The following is a 13,233-nucleotide window of genomic DNA, read 5'->3' on the forward strand; positions in this document are numbered from 1 at the left end:
GGCACAGGCCTGGAGGGGGTGCTGCCGGCCAGGGCGGGGGTGGGCTCACCAGCAGGTCGGCAGTGCAGCCCGAGCTGATGCCCGTCGTGTTCAGCCTCTTGAGATCCACGTACTTGCCCTGAGCCTTGATGCCCTTGATGCAGCCACGGATCGAGCCTCCGGAGGGGAAGAGCTGCTGCAGGCTGCAGGGGATGAGCATGAGGGCGCCGCCGCCTTCGAGCCCCCGGCCGCCCCCCCGCCCCGGCCGCGCCCCAGCCGCCTGCTCACCTTGGGGGCAGCTGGTCGGGCGGCACGCCCCCCAGGTAGTAGGCATCGGCCAGCTCCAGCGTGCTGCTGTGGTCCACGCTGAACACGTTGTTCCTCTCCACGCGCACCAGCACGCGGCTCACACGGCCACGATTACCCCCCAGCAGGAACACCTGGATCTGCAAGGTGCCCACGGGCCAGGGCTTTAGGGTGCGCCGTGGGTCCTGCGGGTCCTCCCGGAGCCCCCGATCCCTCCCCCGAGCCCAGCCTTACTGCCTTGCTGGCCGTGGTCATGGTTAGCAGTTTGTGCATGTCCTCGTGCTGCGGCTTGGCCCGCATCAGGCCTGCGCCAAAGTCGTAGAGGAGGAGGAGGCTGCCTTTCTGCGCGGCCAGGCACAGGAACTGGTCCTGGGGGGAGGGGCAGGGTCAGTATGCGGTGGGGAGGGGAGGGGAGGGGGGGGCGACGTGCGCCGGGGCCCGGGCAGCCCGCGTGCCTGGTGCCGCATGAAGAAGATGATCCCGTTGGAGGACACAAGCCGCAGCTCCTGCTCGAAGCGTTTGGTCATGCCGATCTGACTCTCCACGCTGATGCGCGCGAAGCCGGAGCCGTCCAGGTGGGAGCCATCTGTGAGCCACGGGTCCCCGGTCGACTTGGAGCTACAGGTCAGAGGTCACGGGGGTCAGCCAAGAGCCAGCCGCGGCGGGATGAGGGCCAGGCCCTGGCTGCACATACCGGGCGCAAGGCCTGTCCACAGCTGTGTCCAGCTGGAAGGTCTCCTCGAAGTTATAGAGGCTGAGCACCTCCTCGTTAAGCGTGTCCATCTCGATGCAGCCCAGGTAGCCAGGGAAGCGGAGGGGCTCAGGGGGCTGTGGGCACAGGGCACAGTCAGGGCTCCTCGCCCCCAGGCAGACCCAAGGGAGGGCGCTCAGCGTGCAGCCGGACGTGGAGCAGGACTTGCTGGGACAGGAGGGCAGGGCCCCCCCACCGGGCCAGGCTCACCGTGAAGTGGCTGGGGTAGCCCCCCACGTAGAAGACAAAATCGTCAGGCCGCAAACTGAGCAGCCCCTCAGCCCCAGGGGCCACTGTGTCGCCCTTGGTCTCATGGAGCATCTGCTTCTCCACCGTGACAGACATGTGGCCAAACTGGAGGGTCCTGAAAGCAGAGGGGGAGTGAGGAGTGGCCCCGCCAGGCGGTGGGGGAAGCACAGGGGCCCAGGCCACACACCTGTCAATGCTGACTGCTGCGAACTGCTCCCCGATGTCTTCGTCGACGCTGAGGGCTGCGAGGCCCGCCTCCCCCAGGCGGTACACCCAGTGCACCTTCTGGTTCCGCAGAGCCACACCCATGTAGTCCCCGACAGCCTGCAGCGACAGGAGACTCAGCAGGACCGGGCCCCAGCCGCGCCTGCCAGCTCCCAGCTGGTGCCCAGCCTCGCCCAGCCCGCCATGCCCGTCCTGCCCGCCTGGTACCTGGCGGCTGCCCATGTACAGCACAAAGCGATCCCCGGGGACCTGGCCAGACTCCGGCTCTGGACTCTGGAGGTAGAACTTGAGAGCGGTGTAGGCGGCGAGGTCGGAGAGGTCCCGGGGGGCACGCAGCTGCACCCCTGAGCGCCCATTGAACTTCATGGACACCTTGACCTGTGGGGGAGGCGGCGCGTGCCTCGTCAGTGTCCACTGCCTGGTCTTCCAGAGACGCACTGTGCCCCGGCGCTTGCTCTCACCTTGCTGGCAGCTCCGCGGGCCTGGGCGATGAGCTCCCGCACGCGGCCGATGCTGGCAGACAAGGCCAGGCTGGCGTTGTGCGCGCCACGGTTTTCCAGAAGGCTCAGCTTGGCGAGTAGCTGTGGCAGTGTCTTCTCCAGGGTGGACACTGCAGGGAGCCGAGGGTGTGACCCCGACAGCCTGGCCTCATCCAGTCCCTGGCCACCCCCCACCCCCCATCAGGGGACCCCGGGACCCACCTGAGCGGCCCGCGTCGAGTACCACCTGGCCCAGGTCCTGGCTCCGCAGGCCTCCATACTGGCCCTGCCACTGTTCCAGGTGTTTCTGCATGTCCTGAATCCGCGACTGCACGCGGGCAGCTGTGTCCTGGGCTTCGGCGGCCACAGCTTTGGCATGAGCAATCTTCTTGCTTGTCTCGTCTGTGGTGGGCCATGTACGGGCAAGCTCAGAGGCACACCGGCAAGGACGGTCCTGGCTTCACCTCCCCTCTGTGGTGGGGGGGGGGGACCACCAGCCCCGCCCTGACAAGGTCCAGCAATAGGGGGGCCCAGCCCCCACGGATCTTCTGGGAACCACAAGCAGCAGGAACACCAGCTGTGTGTCCTGCCGGACACCTCCCCGTGCCGGCCTCTCAGACCACAGCCTGGTCACCCCGACGCCTGTCAGCTCAGCCCCGGCCCCCCACGGCCACCGTCGTCTGTCCCAGGGCCCGGCCTGAGCCTCCACAACCCCCAGGTCCGAGCGTGCTGGGACCTCCTCCCCAAGTTGGCGGCTGCACGGCTCGCCCTGCGTGGGCGCACCACCCCTTGCCCCGAGGCCTTGCCCGGGTCCTCGGCTCCAGCCACACTGGCCTCCGCGCGCCCACCTCCACCTCACGCCCCCTCCAACCCACCGTCCCTCTCTTGATGTCGCTCCTGGGAGCCCGAGCAGGCCCAGTGCCCCCAACCTCGGGATGAAGTGTCCCTGCTGCACACCCCCTGTGCTCCCCCAAACCCACTTCCATTTCTCTCCAAAGCACTTCCTGTTCACTTTCACCCACTCCTTGGAGCTAGTCTGTGTGGCTTCCTGCCCGGCGCTCTGGACACCATGGGTGTCCCCGGCTCACTGGAGAGCCCCGGCTGGCACCCTGCCCGTGGGGGGGGGGGGGCGCTGTCCACCTTGGGACGAGCAGAGGGCAAGGGCAGAGGCGAGGAGCAACCTACCGGTGTCCATGGCCAGCATGGCCTGTACCTCGTGGACTCGGGCCACCAGCTGCTCCTTCTTGGCCTGGGCATCTCGGAGCTGCGTCCCGGTGCCCTGCAGGGTAGCCCGCACTGCGGGGGGAGGCAGCCTCACTCCCAGCGAGCAGGTACGGCCCACCTCGGCCCGCCCCACCAGGAGGGGACAAGGCCAACGTGCACACAGATGGACACATCCAGACACGAGGGCCCTCGGCTTGGGGAGGCACTGGCCCCCCCGCAGATGTACTTATCTCCGTTCCACAGGTCAGGAGAGCCAGGCCACTGCCCAGGGGCCGCCCGCACCGAGGGTCTAGCAGCAGAGCGTGTGCCTTTGCCCTGCGCTTTCTCGTCCACCTGGCTCCCATCAGGACAGTAGGAGGAACCCCTTCCCAGCCCCTCCACAGCCCCCAGGGCAACATGCCGAGCCGGTGGTAAGCAGGACTCCCACGCAGGGCAGCCATCACCCTCCCGCCCACCGTCACCTACGACCACCCTCCCCCGCCATGGGACCAGACACAGGGCTCCCCAGCACTCACCGCGGCCCAGCCTCTGCTGCCCCCTGACGGTGGCCTCTGCCAGGGCACTGCTGTTGGTCAACAGCTCCCGGGCTCGGGGCGCCAGGCCTCGCTGCACCACCATCTGCAGACATGGGGCAGGATGTGGCTCATACCTGCCTGGTGGGAACCAGGGTCGGGTCGTGGAGGCGGAGGGAGGCAGGGGCTCCTAACGGGGCTGTGGGAGGGCCAGGGCCTCACCGCCCATGTGTGGCTCGCCTGCCGCAGCGCCTGACCAGCAGCCCCCTCGGCGGCCTGCACGGCTTGGAGAATGCTGCCGTAGGCATTAGCGGCCTCGATGGCCCGCTGGATGAAGCGGTCCTGGTTGACTCCACGGATGATGCTGTGTGGGGGCAGGAGAGGGACACAGGGTGTGTGGTCGGGGACCCGGGCCCAGACAGCTCAGGCTCTCCTGCTATCACAGCTGCCAGGCCAGTCTGCCTGCCCACTCCAGCCCCCAACCCTTTGCCCCTGCCCTGCTGCCTCCCAGGCATGCCTTTCTTATTCCTTGCAGCCAATTTGGGCCAGGACCTCGTGGGAACAACGGCCTCTTCCTCCAGGAGCCCTCCCCGACTGGCTGTGTCCCAGCAAGGACCCGGCTGCGTCCCCGGGGCGCCCTGCAGGCCTCGCACCTGGACAGGTTGAGGGCCAGCTGGTCCAGCTGCTGTGCGTGGGCCTCCGCAGCCTCCACCAACTCCACCTTGCTGCTTGCGGGGGAGAAGGCCCGCATCTTCTCCAGCAGTGGCGTCTGGGCCCCATCCAGGTTGGCAGCAAGGTGCTCATACTCCTGGGTGGGGACGGGTCGGGGACGTAAGTGGGAACCCCCCCAACCCGATCCCTTACTCTCCCCTGATCTGGGAACCCAGAGGCCGCGCTCTGCGCGCAGACCGCCGTCGGAACCTGCCTCGGCGCCCCCGGGAGGGGCAGCACTCACCTCCCTGGCCTGGTCCATACCATGCAGGAGCCCCGCGAGCTGGGCCAGGGTGTCACTGGCAGCCTGCAGAGTGGCCCTCAGGGTGGCGTTGTCCCTGGACAGCTCCTGCTTCCGGTGCTGGAGGCCACAGGGAAGAAAGGGGGTGAGAAGAGCAGAAGTATGACAGGGTGGGGACAAGGGGCTGCAGGGTGGGGGGGAGCGGGGGCAGGGAGGAGAGGAGGGCCCCTCACCAGGGCGTCCTCCAGGCGCTCCTGGTTTCGGCTGTTGAGCTCCTCAGCCTCCCGAGTGGTGCCCACTGCCCGGTTCAGGGCCCCTCGAAGGTCCATGAGGCCAGCCTCGTGCTGGGCCAGCTGGTCCCGGGCGTGCGCGGCCAGTGCCCGGTTCCCCTCCCAGCGGCTGCTCAGCTGCTCCTGCACATGGGCCAGCACTGGCCCAGACCCCAAGTGGGGATGGTTGTCCGGGCAGGAACTCCAGCTCCCCGCCCAGTGCCTGCCCAGCCCCCGTCTGCTGCATCGCAAGCTGATCTCAGCCACTCACGTCTCTGGGCCGCGTCCAGCTCAGCCTCAGCAGCTGCTCTCGGGGCACCCAGGTCTCGGGCCCGCATCTCCCCCAGCAGCCGCTCCACCTCAGCCAGTGTCCGGCGCACATGCTCACCCGACGGGGCCGAGGCGTTGGCCGGGAACAGGTGGTCCGTCTGGGACTCGAGCTCTATGCGGCGGAGGGTGGGCACAATCAAGGCCAGCCTGCTGCCCAAGCAGACCTCCGCCCACCAGCTCACACGCCTGACACCCCCCCCGAGCATGCTCAGAGTGCCCGCACACAACCCAGCAACGCCCCGGATGGCTCGTAAAACCCAGACGGCTCCAGGACACAGCTCTGCTCGGCTGCTCGGCTGCTCGGCTGCCTGAGCTCCTCGGCGCCCCCCTCACCTTCCTCAGCCCCTACCCCAACACCCCGCTGCCCACCTTCTCCACCTGGCCCAGCCAGCCCCTGCTCCAGGTCAGTACTCAGCTGCAATTTCATTCCTCCCCGACCCCTGGGCTGGGCCATGTCCCCCCAGTCTCTTCTTCTGGCAACGGGTCTGTTTGTAATTCAGGTATCCACCAGCAAGTTTTCCCATGGAGCAGGGCACCTCCAAGGGGGGGCATGGTATCCCCAAAGAGGGCACCAGCATGCCCCTCGGTGCCCACCTGCCCCGTCTGGCCACACCGCATCCTCTCCTGCCTCCCACATTGCCCTGCTGTTCACTCAGTCATGTCTACACACCCAAAACCCTGCCGGTTCTTCAAACCCTGCCCTGACCCTGAGTACCATTCTGCTTCCCCACCATCCTCTGCCCAGCTGGGCTAGCCCCTACCACTCAGGATGCGGTCCACAGCCCTGATGGCCACCAGCAGCGTCTGCGCCTGGCCCAGTGAGGCCTCAGTGCTGTCCAGCAGCCGGCCGGCCTCGGCGAGGGCTCTTGTGGCCTGTGGACACAGCATCTTGTCAGGCCACAGCCTGAGCCAAGGATCAGGGGTGACACTGGACAGTCTGGGGCCCTGGGAGAGGGGTCTCTGGGGGATGCAGTCTACTGAAGGGGAAGGGTCCCAGGGGAAGGGGCTTTTGAGGGGAGGAGCATCCCAGGCAGGCATCCCCAGGGTCCTGCCTGGCCGTCCAGCCTCTGTGCATCCTGTCTGAGGCTTGAGCTCCGCTGTTCCAGGGTCTCCAGCTCCTGCACCGTCTCGTGGCGGAGGCCCACAGGGCTCTGGAGCTGCCTCTGGGGAGGAAAGAAGGTGAGAGCCCGCAACCTGAGAGGGCAGTGTGTGGGGGGGGGGCTGGGCTGAGAGGTACCTGCAGGTCGGCGATGGAGGCGTTCAGCCTGTGCAGCCGGGCCCAGGCCATGGAGCTGGCGTTGATGCTGCGCACCTGCTCCCGGATGGCGGGGAGGAGGGCGCCCGCCCGCTCCAGGTCGTCCAGGAGCAGGACCACACAGTGGTCACACACTGCGGGCAGCACGGGGGGGGCGGTCAGTGTGGGGCCGGGGAAGGACTCACGGGGTCAGCACTGTGGGGATGGGTCAGCCAAGGGTCATGGAGTTGGCACAGGAATATCGAGCCAGGCCGAAGGTGACAAGGTTAGTGAGACTCAGGTGAGCATGGCGTTTGCAGGATCGATTGAAAAGACGGCGCGGAGATCAAGAAGTCAGCAGGGAATGGGGCAGGTGCCAGGAAGTCAGTATTTAAGCTCGGGGTGGGTCCGGGGGCTGTAGGGGTCAGTTGGGGAGTTCTGGACTTGGGGATTAGAAGGCGGGAGTGAGGTCAGCATGGAGCCCAGGGGTCCCTGGGGAAAATGAGAGGGAGCTGAGGTCACAGGGTGTCTCTGGAAGCGGAGATTAACAGAGGGGTCACCAGGTCATGAGGGGCTGGGACTCACATGCCCCTAAGTGGACCTAGAAGGAGCAGGGCCAGCGCAGAGCGACGCACCTTCACAGTGGATGCCATGGTCCCCAGGCCCTCCCGGCACCAGCACCTGGTGCTGTTGGCTGCAGGTGTCACAGCGCTCCCCACTGAGCCCAGGGGGGCAGGTGCAGTGGCCCGTGTGCACGTCGCAGTGGCCCCCCTGGCACTGGCAGCCTAGGTGGGGAGGAGCGGGGTGAGTGGCTGGCAGAGGGTCCCAGGGTGCCGGCCACCCCACAGCACCCCACCCATCCGTACTCACGCCTGCAGCCCTGCTCAGGCAGCCCCCAGTGGCCAGGGGCACACTCGCGGCACTGGGGCCCTGCGGCCCCTGGCCGGCAGTGGCACTGCCCACTCTGGGGGTGGCACTCGGAGCCCTCCGCGGCTGGTCCACAGGCGCATGGGCGGCAGCCCCCACAGTCCTGGAAGCCGAAGTATCCTTCCTGCGACGCAGACCGCTGTCAGGCCCCGCCCCTGCCCGGAGGCCCCACCCGCTACCCGCCGGGTCCCGGCCGCGACGGCCCCTCCCGCCAGCAGGCCCCGCCTCCTGTCCCAGAGGCCCCACCCCCTGCCTGCAGGCCCTGCCCTACCAGGAAGCCCTACCTGACAGCGGTCACAGCGTGGCCCGGTCACTCCTGCCTTGCACAAGCAGTGCCCACTGTGGGGGTCGCAGGTCTCCGTCCCGCATGCGGAGCAGTCACACCCTGCAGAAGGGGTGCTGTGACAGTGGCCCTGACGCCCCTCCCCTTCCTGAGCTCCCGCCCAACACGGACCTCCTCCGCCCTGCGTCCTTCACTCTCCCGGGTGGATCGGCCGCCCGCCCGCCCGCCCGCCCCCCACGCCCGCCCCTCCGCACGAGCTCCCTCCCGCCGCTCCCCGCCTACGGGTGCAGTTGCCGGGCACCAGGGCGTTGCCGTAGAAGCCGGGGGCGCAGCTCTCGCAGCGGGGCCCGGCGGTGTTGCGCAGGCAGCTGCGGCAGGCGCCTGTCAGGGGGTCACAGTCGCTGAAGAGCAGGTTGGGGTCGCCGTTGCCGCTGCAGTCGCACGGCTGGCAGGAGCTGCCCAGCACCAGCGGGTTCCCGAAGAAGCCGGGCGCGCACCTGGGGCGGGGCGCGAGGGCGGGGTCAGTGGCCTGGGTCCTTGGGCCCGCGCGCCCACCTTCCCGCATGTCCACCTGCAAGCTCGCCCACCCGCCCACCTATCAGCACGCCTGCCCTCCTGCCCGGCCGCCCTGCAACCCCCCTGCCGGCCGGGCCTCCTGCCCCCCGCGCTCACCGCTCGCAGGAGGCGCCCGCGTAGCCGGGTTTGCAGAGACACTGTGTGCGCGCTCCTCGCAGGACGCAGCCCACCGCAAAGCTGCAGACAAGAGGGGCTTCTCCGACAGCTGCACGCCACCAGGGGTCCCCACCTGGCCAGCCCACCCCAGCTGCTCTGGCCTCCAGAGGGCAGTGCTGGCCCAACCGGGTAGGGGATGATGACCTTCCCTCCCGGGGCTGTAAGGGCATCTGACCTTGAGGGGGCTGGCCCAGCTTACTTGTTAGAAGGCACTGCGAGGGGGCAGGGGCAGCTGACACAGGGGGCCGTCGGGTCCTCAGACCCACTGCGCACGAAGCCAGCCCGGCAGTGCTCACAGTGGTCACCTTCAGTGCTGTGCTGGCAACCCTGGGGCAGAAGGGACACGTCAGCACTGATGGTGGAGGCTCCGTTTCCCACTAGCTCTCACCCCAACTGTGCCAGGGACTCGATGCCCAAGGCCAGCCAGTGCCCCGCCCAGGACACCAACCTTCCCCCCCGGACCCCCGCGTATCCGTACTACTGACCCAAAGGCCCCTGGTCTTCCCTAGTCTGTCTGGGGTGTCTGCCCTGCTCACCATGCAGATGCCCGAGCCAGGGAGGCAGCGGTCTGAGTGGCCATGGCACTGACAGGGGACACAGCGACCCAAGAAGAGACCTTTGATGTCCCGGTAGTAGCCAGGGGCACATTCCTGGGGCAGAGGCACCCCTCGTCAGGAAGGAAGCAGGGCCAGCCCGAGGGGCCGGTGAAGGACCATGCTCTCAGACCCTCAGAGGTGCTGGCCCTGATCGGCTAGACACATGAAGTCAGAGCCCCCAAAGCCATGCAGATGCCCTGGCTCAGGTGACAGCCCCCCACACATGTGGGCCAGGGTCGCCTCTTTGTCCCCCAGACACCTCTTCTGAGTGGGTGGGCGTTCAATCACAAAACCCCTCAGATGAACAAGCAAGTGCACAAGTGTGAGACCCAGAGGGAAGGCAGGGTGTGGGCACGTGGCTGATGCCTGGCTGGACCGGGCAGTGAAGGAACACAGAGCAGCTGGGTGCACGGGGGGCCAGGCAGGGACACAGGTGACAGTGCAGGGGCAGAGAGATAAGCCAGTGGGCTGGCCCGGCCCGTGGCGAGAAGGCAGGGCTGCGGGGAGGACAGTACCCAGCAGGTGAGGGAGGAACTGGGGAGACAGAGCGGGGGGTGCCTGCCCCCACCACCTCACCTGGCACGAATCTCCACGGTAGTTGGCCGGGCACATACACAGCTCCACGTTGCTGGCCGGAGGCCCCCCGCCCACCTCGCCGGCCACCTCCAGCACCACGCTGCGCAGGGAGACGGCCGAGGAGGTCTGGGAGAACAGGGCGCGGATGTGCAGCCGCTCCAGACTCGCCAGCACCATCATGAGCTCCTCGCGGGACACGGCGTTGTGTGTCTCCGTGTGCCGGAAGGTCCCCTGCGGGCCGCGGCGGTGTTCAGGGGGGCAGCGGGGGGCCTCGGGGGCTAGAACAGCCCACCACCCGCGGGGAGTCCCGCGCCTGGGCCCCTCCCTCACACCCGGCACAAAACCAACTCCAGACGCATTAGGAATCCAAACACACAAAGAAGATGCTTTAAGCTTTTGGAACAAAGCAGAGGTGCGTACTTTCTAATCTCGGAGAGACAAATACTTCCTTCAATAAAACAAAAACACTAACTGCACGTGAAAAATTGATAAATTTGAGTAAACATCTGAATTTCTGGTCATCAAAAGACACCTTAGGGAAAGACCGAGACTATGAGCTGGGAGAAGAACCGCAGCTCCCAAGGCGGACACGGGGAGGCGGCAGGAACTACACACAACTTCTCTAAAAAGGTAAGGAAAGGCCACAAGCGAGCGGAAAGCACAACAGGCAAAACACAGCTCGTGGAGGGAGCTGCAGGGCCGTGAGCACCCACGCAGCTGCTCACGCGTCCGGGGTCAGGGCTCCGCGGGCCAGCACGCGGCCAGGAGCGCTCCTAGGCCCCGTTTTCCGTCCTAGAGGGCAGGCACGGCAGCCTTCGGCCCCTTTGGCCTCCCTGGGCTGTGCCAGGCTCCCAGAGGGACCCGGGTGCCCAGGCCAGCTCCGCTCACCTCCACCAGCTGCAGTCGTCCATGGTGAACGTGGCCGGGCGCCGGGTACATTGGCTCCAGGAACGTGATGCTCATCTGGTTGCCCTGGGGAGGTGCGTGGGCAGATGAGGGCTGGCAGCCGGGCTGCCCGCCATCCTACCTGGCTACGCCCACCTGCCCACCCAACCACATCCACACCGTTGGCCACCTGCAGCACCACGTCCGGCCTGCTTTCTGTGGGGATGAACACGTCTCCACGCTGGGCCTCCGAGTGAAGTTCGTAGCGGAGGGTCCCACCATAGGATGACACCTGGCGGCAGGGCAGAAGGTCGTGACCCGGCCAGGCCCTGACCATGGGCCCAGAGTCGACAGCAATGGTCTTGGGCATCCCTGGGCTGAGGGCCGGGCTAGGCCTGGGCACCCTCACAGAGTCCCCATCCCTCCCTGGACATGGGCAGCCTCACTGCTGCCTTCCCTCCACCTCCAGGGGGTCCTGGACACCTTCACAGTGGCCACCACAGGGCCCGCCTGGCCGGCTCACCCTGTCCCCCAGGTAGGAGGGTGGGGCCTGCCAGTATAGCTCAGGGAAGGCCTCGAAGCCGCGCCGCAGGTCCGCGTAGAGCAGTTCTGCCTCTGCTCGCAGCTCGTGAGGAACCACCTGCCGGTCACTGCTCAGCAGCGTCCAGCCCTCCATGTCCACGTGCTGCAGGCACACGGGAGGGGCACCGACCTGAACGCCCAGGGCACGCTGACTGGGGGTAACGTGCCCCCTCCCTGAGGGGGCGCCACCCTCGGTCTGGGTCCCACTGCCCGCACACCTCACGGCGGGCGTGGGCCGAGCCCCTGCAGCGCTCGGTGGCCCCAAAGCAGAAGCAGCGGGTGCAGCCCTTTGGGTTGGCGGCTTCAAGGGAGAAGGTCCCAAGGCGGCACTGGTCACACCGAGGGCCCTGCACATTCTCCTGTGTGTGGGGGCGGGAGGGTAGGACAGTTCAGTTGGCCGTGCGCTGCAGAGCCCGACCCACCCTGGCCCGCTGTCACCCCCTCCCCATGGGCTGACTCTCCCCAAAGCGTCCAGGAGGCCCCAGGGGTCCCCAGAGGCTTCCGGTGGCTGAGGCGGCGTGGAGGTGGGGGGCCCGCTGACCTCTCACCTTGCAGTGGCACTGGCCTGTGAGGGGGTCACATATGCTGGGCATGGAGCCCGCCTCATGGCAGTCGCAGGGGCGGCAGCTGGGGTAGCCATGGAAGCCCGGGGCGCAGGCGTCACAGCGGCGCCCGGTCACATTGGCTCTGCACCTGCCGGTGGGAGGTCAGCGGCTGCCAGGCCTCCCCTCCACCCCGGCCCCTCAATTTGAACTGAGACTGCAGGGCCCCCCTGAGGCGGTGGACCCCCAAGGCATACCCCTCACCCAGCCCCCACCCCCCGAACTGGACAGAGTGCTCTTGGTGGCCATGCCGCCCCTGACCCAGCCAGCCCAGGGCCACGGGGACAGCCCCGCTGCCCAGCTCACTTGCACTGGCCACTGTCCGCGTCACAGGTGGGGTCGGTGAGCTCCTGGACACCGGGCCCCGAGCAGTTACACTCCTCACAGCCCACCAGGGGGTGGCAGCCAAAGCTCTGGGGCTGGCAGACCACACAGTCGGGCGGGATGGTGCGTGGCGGGCAGACACATCGGCCCGTGAGCTCGTCACACAGACGGCCTCGGCACTCGCAGGCTGTGGGGAGCGTGCACGGAGGGGATGAAGCCCTGTGCCCCATCGGAGGCCCTGGCTGCAGCCCAGGGGACGCACCCCCACCCCCACCCTGGCGTGGTTTCACCCGGCTCCAGGCCCCAAGCCTCAGGCAGCATCTCTGATGTGGGGTCAGGTGCCCAGAAATGCCGTCCGGTCCCTGGCGTGTGACGCCCTGCAAAGCCCGGCCCACCGGCTGCCCAAGGGCCTGCAGACAGGGGCCAGCAGGGTGGGTCCGCCAAGCCCTGGAACTTCCTGCTGGCCGCGGTAGCCACGCTTCCTGCCGAAGCCCCCTGGGGATCAGGTACCACCCCCTGGCTGGCACCCCCATGGGCTCAAGTACTCACGCCTGCAGCTGGGGAAGCCCCAGTAGCCAGTGGCACAGCGGGAGCACTCACGGCCGATGACGTGGGCCCGGCAGGGACACTGGCCCCCGAAGGGTTCACACGTGGGGCCTGTGGCACCCATTTCATGGCAGCCGCAAGGCCGAGCCCCGTTGTTATAGAAGAGAGAGAGAGAAGAGGCAGCACCACGACAGAACGGGGGCGAGCTGGTGGGACTGTGGTGAGAAGCAGGGGTGAGGCCAACTCCTGGTCCTGAGCCCACCCCCCGGCCCTGCCCCAGACCCCCCCCACCCTGAGACCCTGCCCTTGCCCGGAGTCTCCCCCCAACCCTGGGGACCCTGCCCTTGCGCAGAGCGCCCCCCCCCCACCCCGGGGACCCCCCCCCGGCCTGCCCCTCCTCCCTCCCCCTCCCCCCAGCCCACCTGATGTGGTACCCACGGCTGGCACATTGGCTGATGAAGTCATAGGATTTGTCCAGGGGCTCCTCTCGGAGATAGCTGGAGCTGTAGACCTCCTCAGGGACCACCAACACATACTCCTAGGGGATCAGGGCCTGGTGACCTTCCCGTGGACCCCGGAGAGGACCCAGGCTGCGGAAGGATACCAGAGCCTGCCAGCAGAAGCACATCGCCCGGGGGGGGGGTCTCTGTGACTGGCCAGGGTCCAGCCG

The 13,233-nt window shown here is 67.7% G+C and overlaps 1 protein-coding gene across 1 annotated transcript in view; it reads right to left on the reverse strand.

Annotated features, from left to right (window-relative positions):
• LAMA5 (laminin subunit alpha 5) overlaps nucleotides 1–13,233 on the reverse strand; it is a 49,498-nt gene that overhangs the window by 3,511 nt on the left and 32,754 nt on the right. Inside the window, exons 33-68 of the mRNA XM_028091157.2 lie at nucleotides 12,986–13,101; nucleotides 12,567–12,778; nucleotides 12,000–12,204; nucleotides 11,640–11,784; nucleotides 11,310–11,450; nucleotides 11,033–11,194; nucleotides 10,700–10,801; nucleotides 10,513–10,596; nucleotides 9,625–9,855; nucleotides 8,989–9,102; nucleotides 8,652–8,779; nucleotides 8,393–8,473; nucleotides 8,003–8,217; nucleotides 7,722–7,822; nucleotides 7,381–7,561; nucleotides 7,146–7,295; nucleotides 6,514–6,665; nucleotides 6,329–6,439; nucleotides 6,038–6,149; nucleotides 5,218–5,388; nucleotides 4,911–5,107; nucleotides 4,681–4,797; nucleotides 4,379–4,533; nucleotides 3,948–4,089; nucleotides 3,729–3,831; nucleotides 3,175–3,285; nucleotides 2,212–2,391; nucleotides 1,972–2,120; nucleotides 1,718–1,888; nucleotides 1,473–1,609; nucleotides 1,247–1,400; nucleotides 980–1,113; nucleotides 741–903; nucleotides 520–654; nucleotides 268–425; nucleotides 50–182 (exon numbers count right to left, since the gene is read on the reverse strand). Of these exons, the coding sequence (XP_027946958.2) occupies nucleotides 50–182; nucleotides 268–425; nucleotides 520–654; nucleotides 741–903; nucleotides 980–1,113; nucleotides 1,247–1,400; nucleotides 1,473–1,609; nucleotides 1,718–1,888; nucleotides 1,972–2,120; nucleotides 2,212–2,391; nucleotides 3,175–3,285; nucleotides 3,729–3,831; nucleotides 3,948–4,089; nucleotides 4,379–4,533; nucleotides 4,681–4,797; nucleotides 4,911–5,107; nucleotides 5,218–5,388; nucleotides 6,038–6,149; nucleotides 6,329–6,439; nucleotides 6,514–6,665; nucleotides 7,146–7,295; nucleotides 7,381–7,561; nucleotides 7,722–7,822; nucleotides 8,003–8,217; nucleotides 8,393–8,473; nucleotides 8,652–8,779; nucleotides 8,989–9,102; nucleotides 9,625–9,855; nucleotides 10,513–10,596; nucleotides 10,700–10,801; nucleotides 11,033–11,194; nucleotides 11,310–11,450; nucleotides 11,640–11,784; nucleotides 12,000–12,204; nucleotides 12,567–12,778; nucleotides 12,986–13,101 (5,253 nt within the window). The remainder of the gene's footprint in view (nucleotides 1–49; nucleotides 183–267; nucleotides 426–519; nucleotides 655–740; nucleotides 904–979; nucleotides 1,114–1,246; nucleotides 1,401–1,472; nucleotides 1,610–1,717; nucleotides 1,889–1,971; nucleotides 2,121–2,211; nucleotides 2,392–3,174; nucleotides 3,286–3,728; nucleotides 3,832–3,947; nucleotides 4,090–4,378; nucleotides 4,534–4,680; nucleotides 4,798–4,910; nucleotides 5,108–5,217; nucleotides 5,389–6,037; nucleotides 6,150–6,328; nucleotides 6,440–6,513; nucleotides 6,666–7,145; nucleotides 7,296–7,380; nucleotides 7,562–7,721; nucleotides 7,823–8,002; nucleotides 8,218–8,392; nucleotides 8,474–8,651; nucleotides 8,780–8,988; nucleotides 9,103–9,624; nucleotides 9,856–10,512; nucleotides 10,597–10,699; nucleotides 10,802–11,032; nucleotides 11,195–11,309; nucleotides 11,451–11,639; nucleotides 11,785–11,999; nucleotides 12,205–12,566; nucleotides 12,779–12,985; nucleotides 13,102–13,233) is intronic.

Source organism: Eumetopias jubatus, unplaced genomic scaffold (genome assembly GCF_037043125.1).
Source record: "Eumetopias jubatus isolate StellerSeaLion01/CBP00866 unplaced genomic scaffold, mEumJub1_p1.0 scaffold_9, whole genome shotgun sequence".
In the NCBI taxonomy this organism is placed as follows: Eukaryota; Metazoa; Chordata; class Mammalia; order Carnivora; family Otariidae; genus Eumetopias; species Eumetopias jubatus.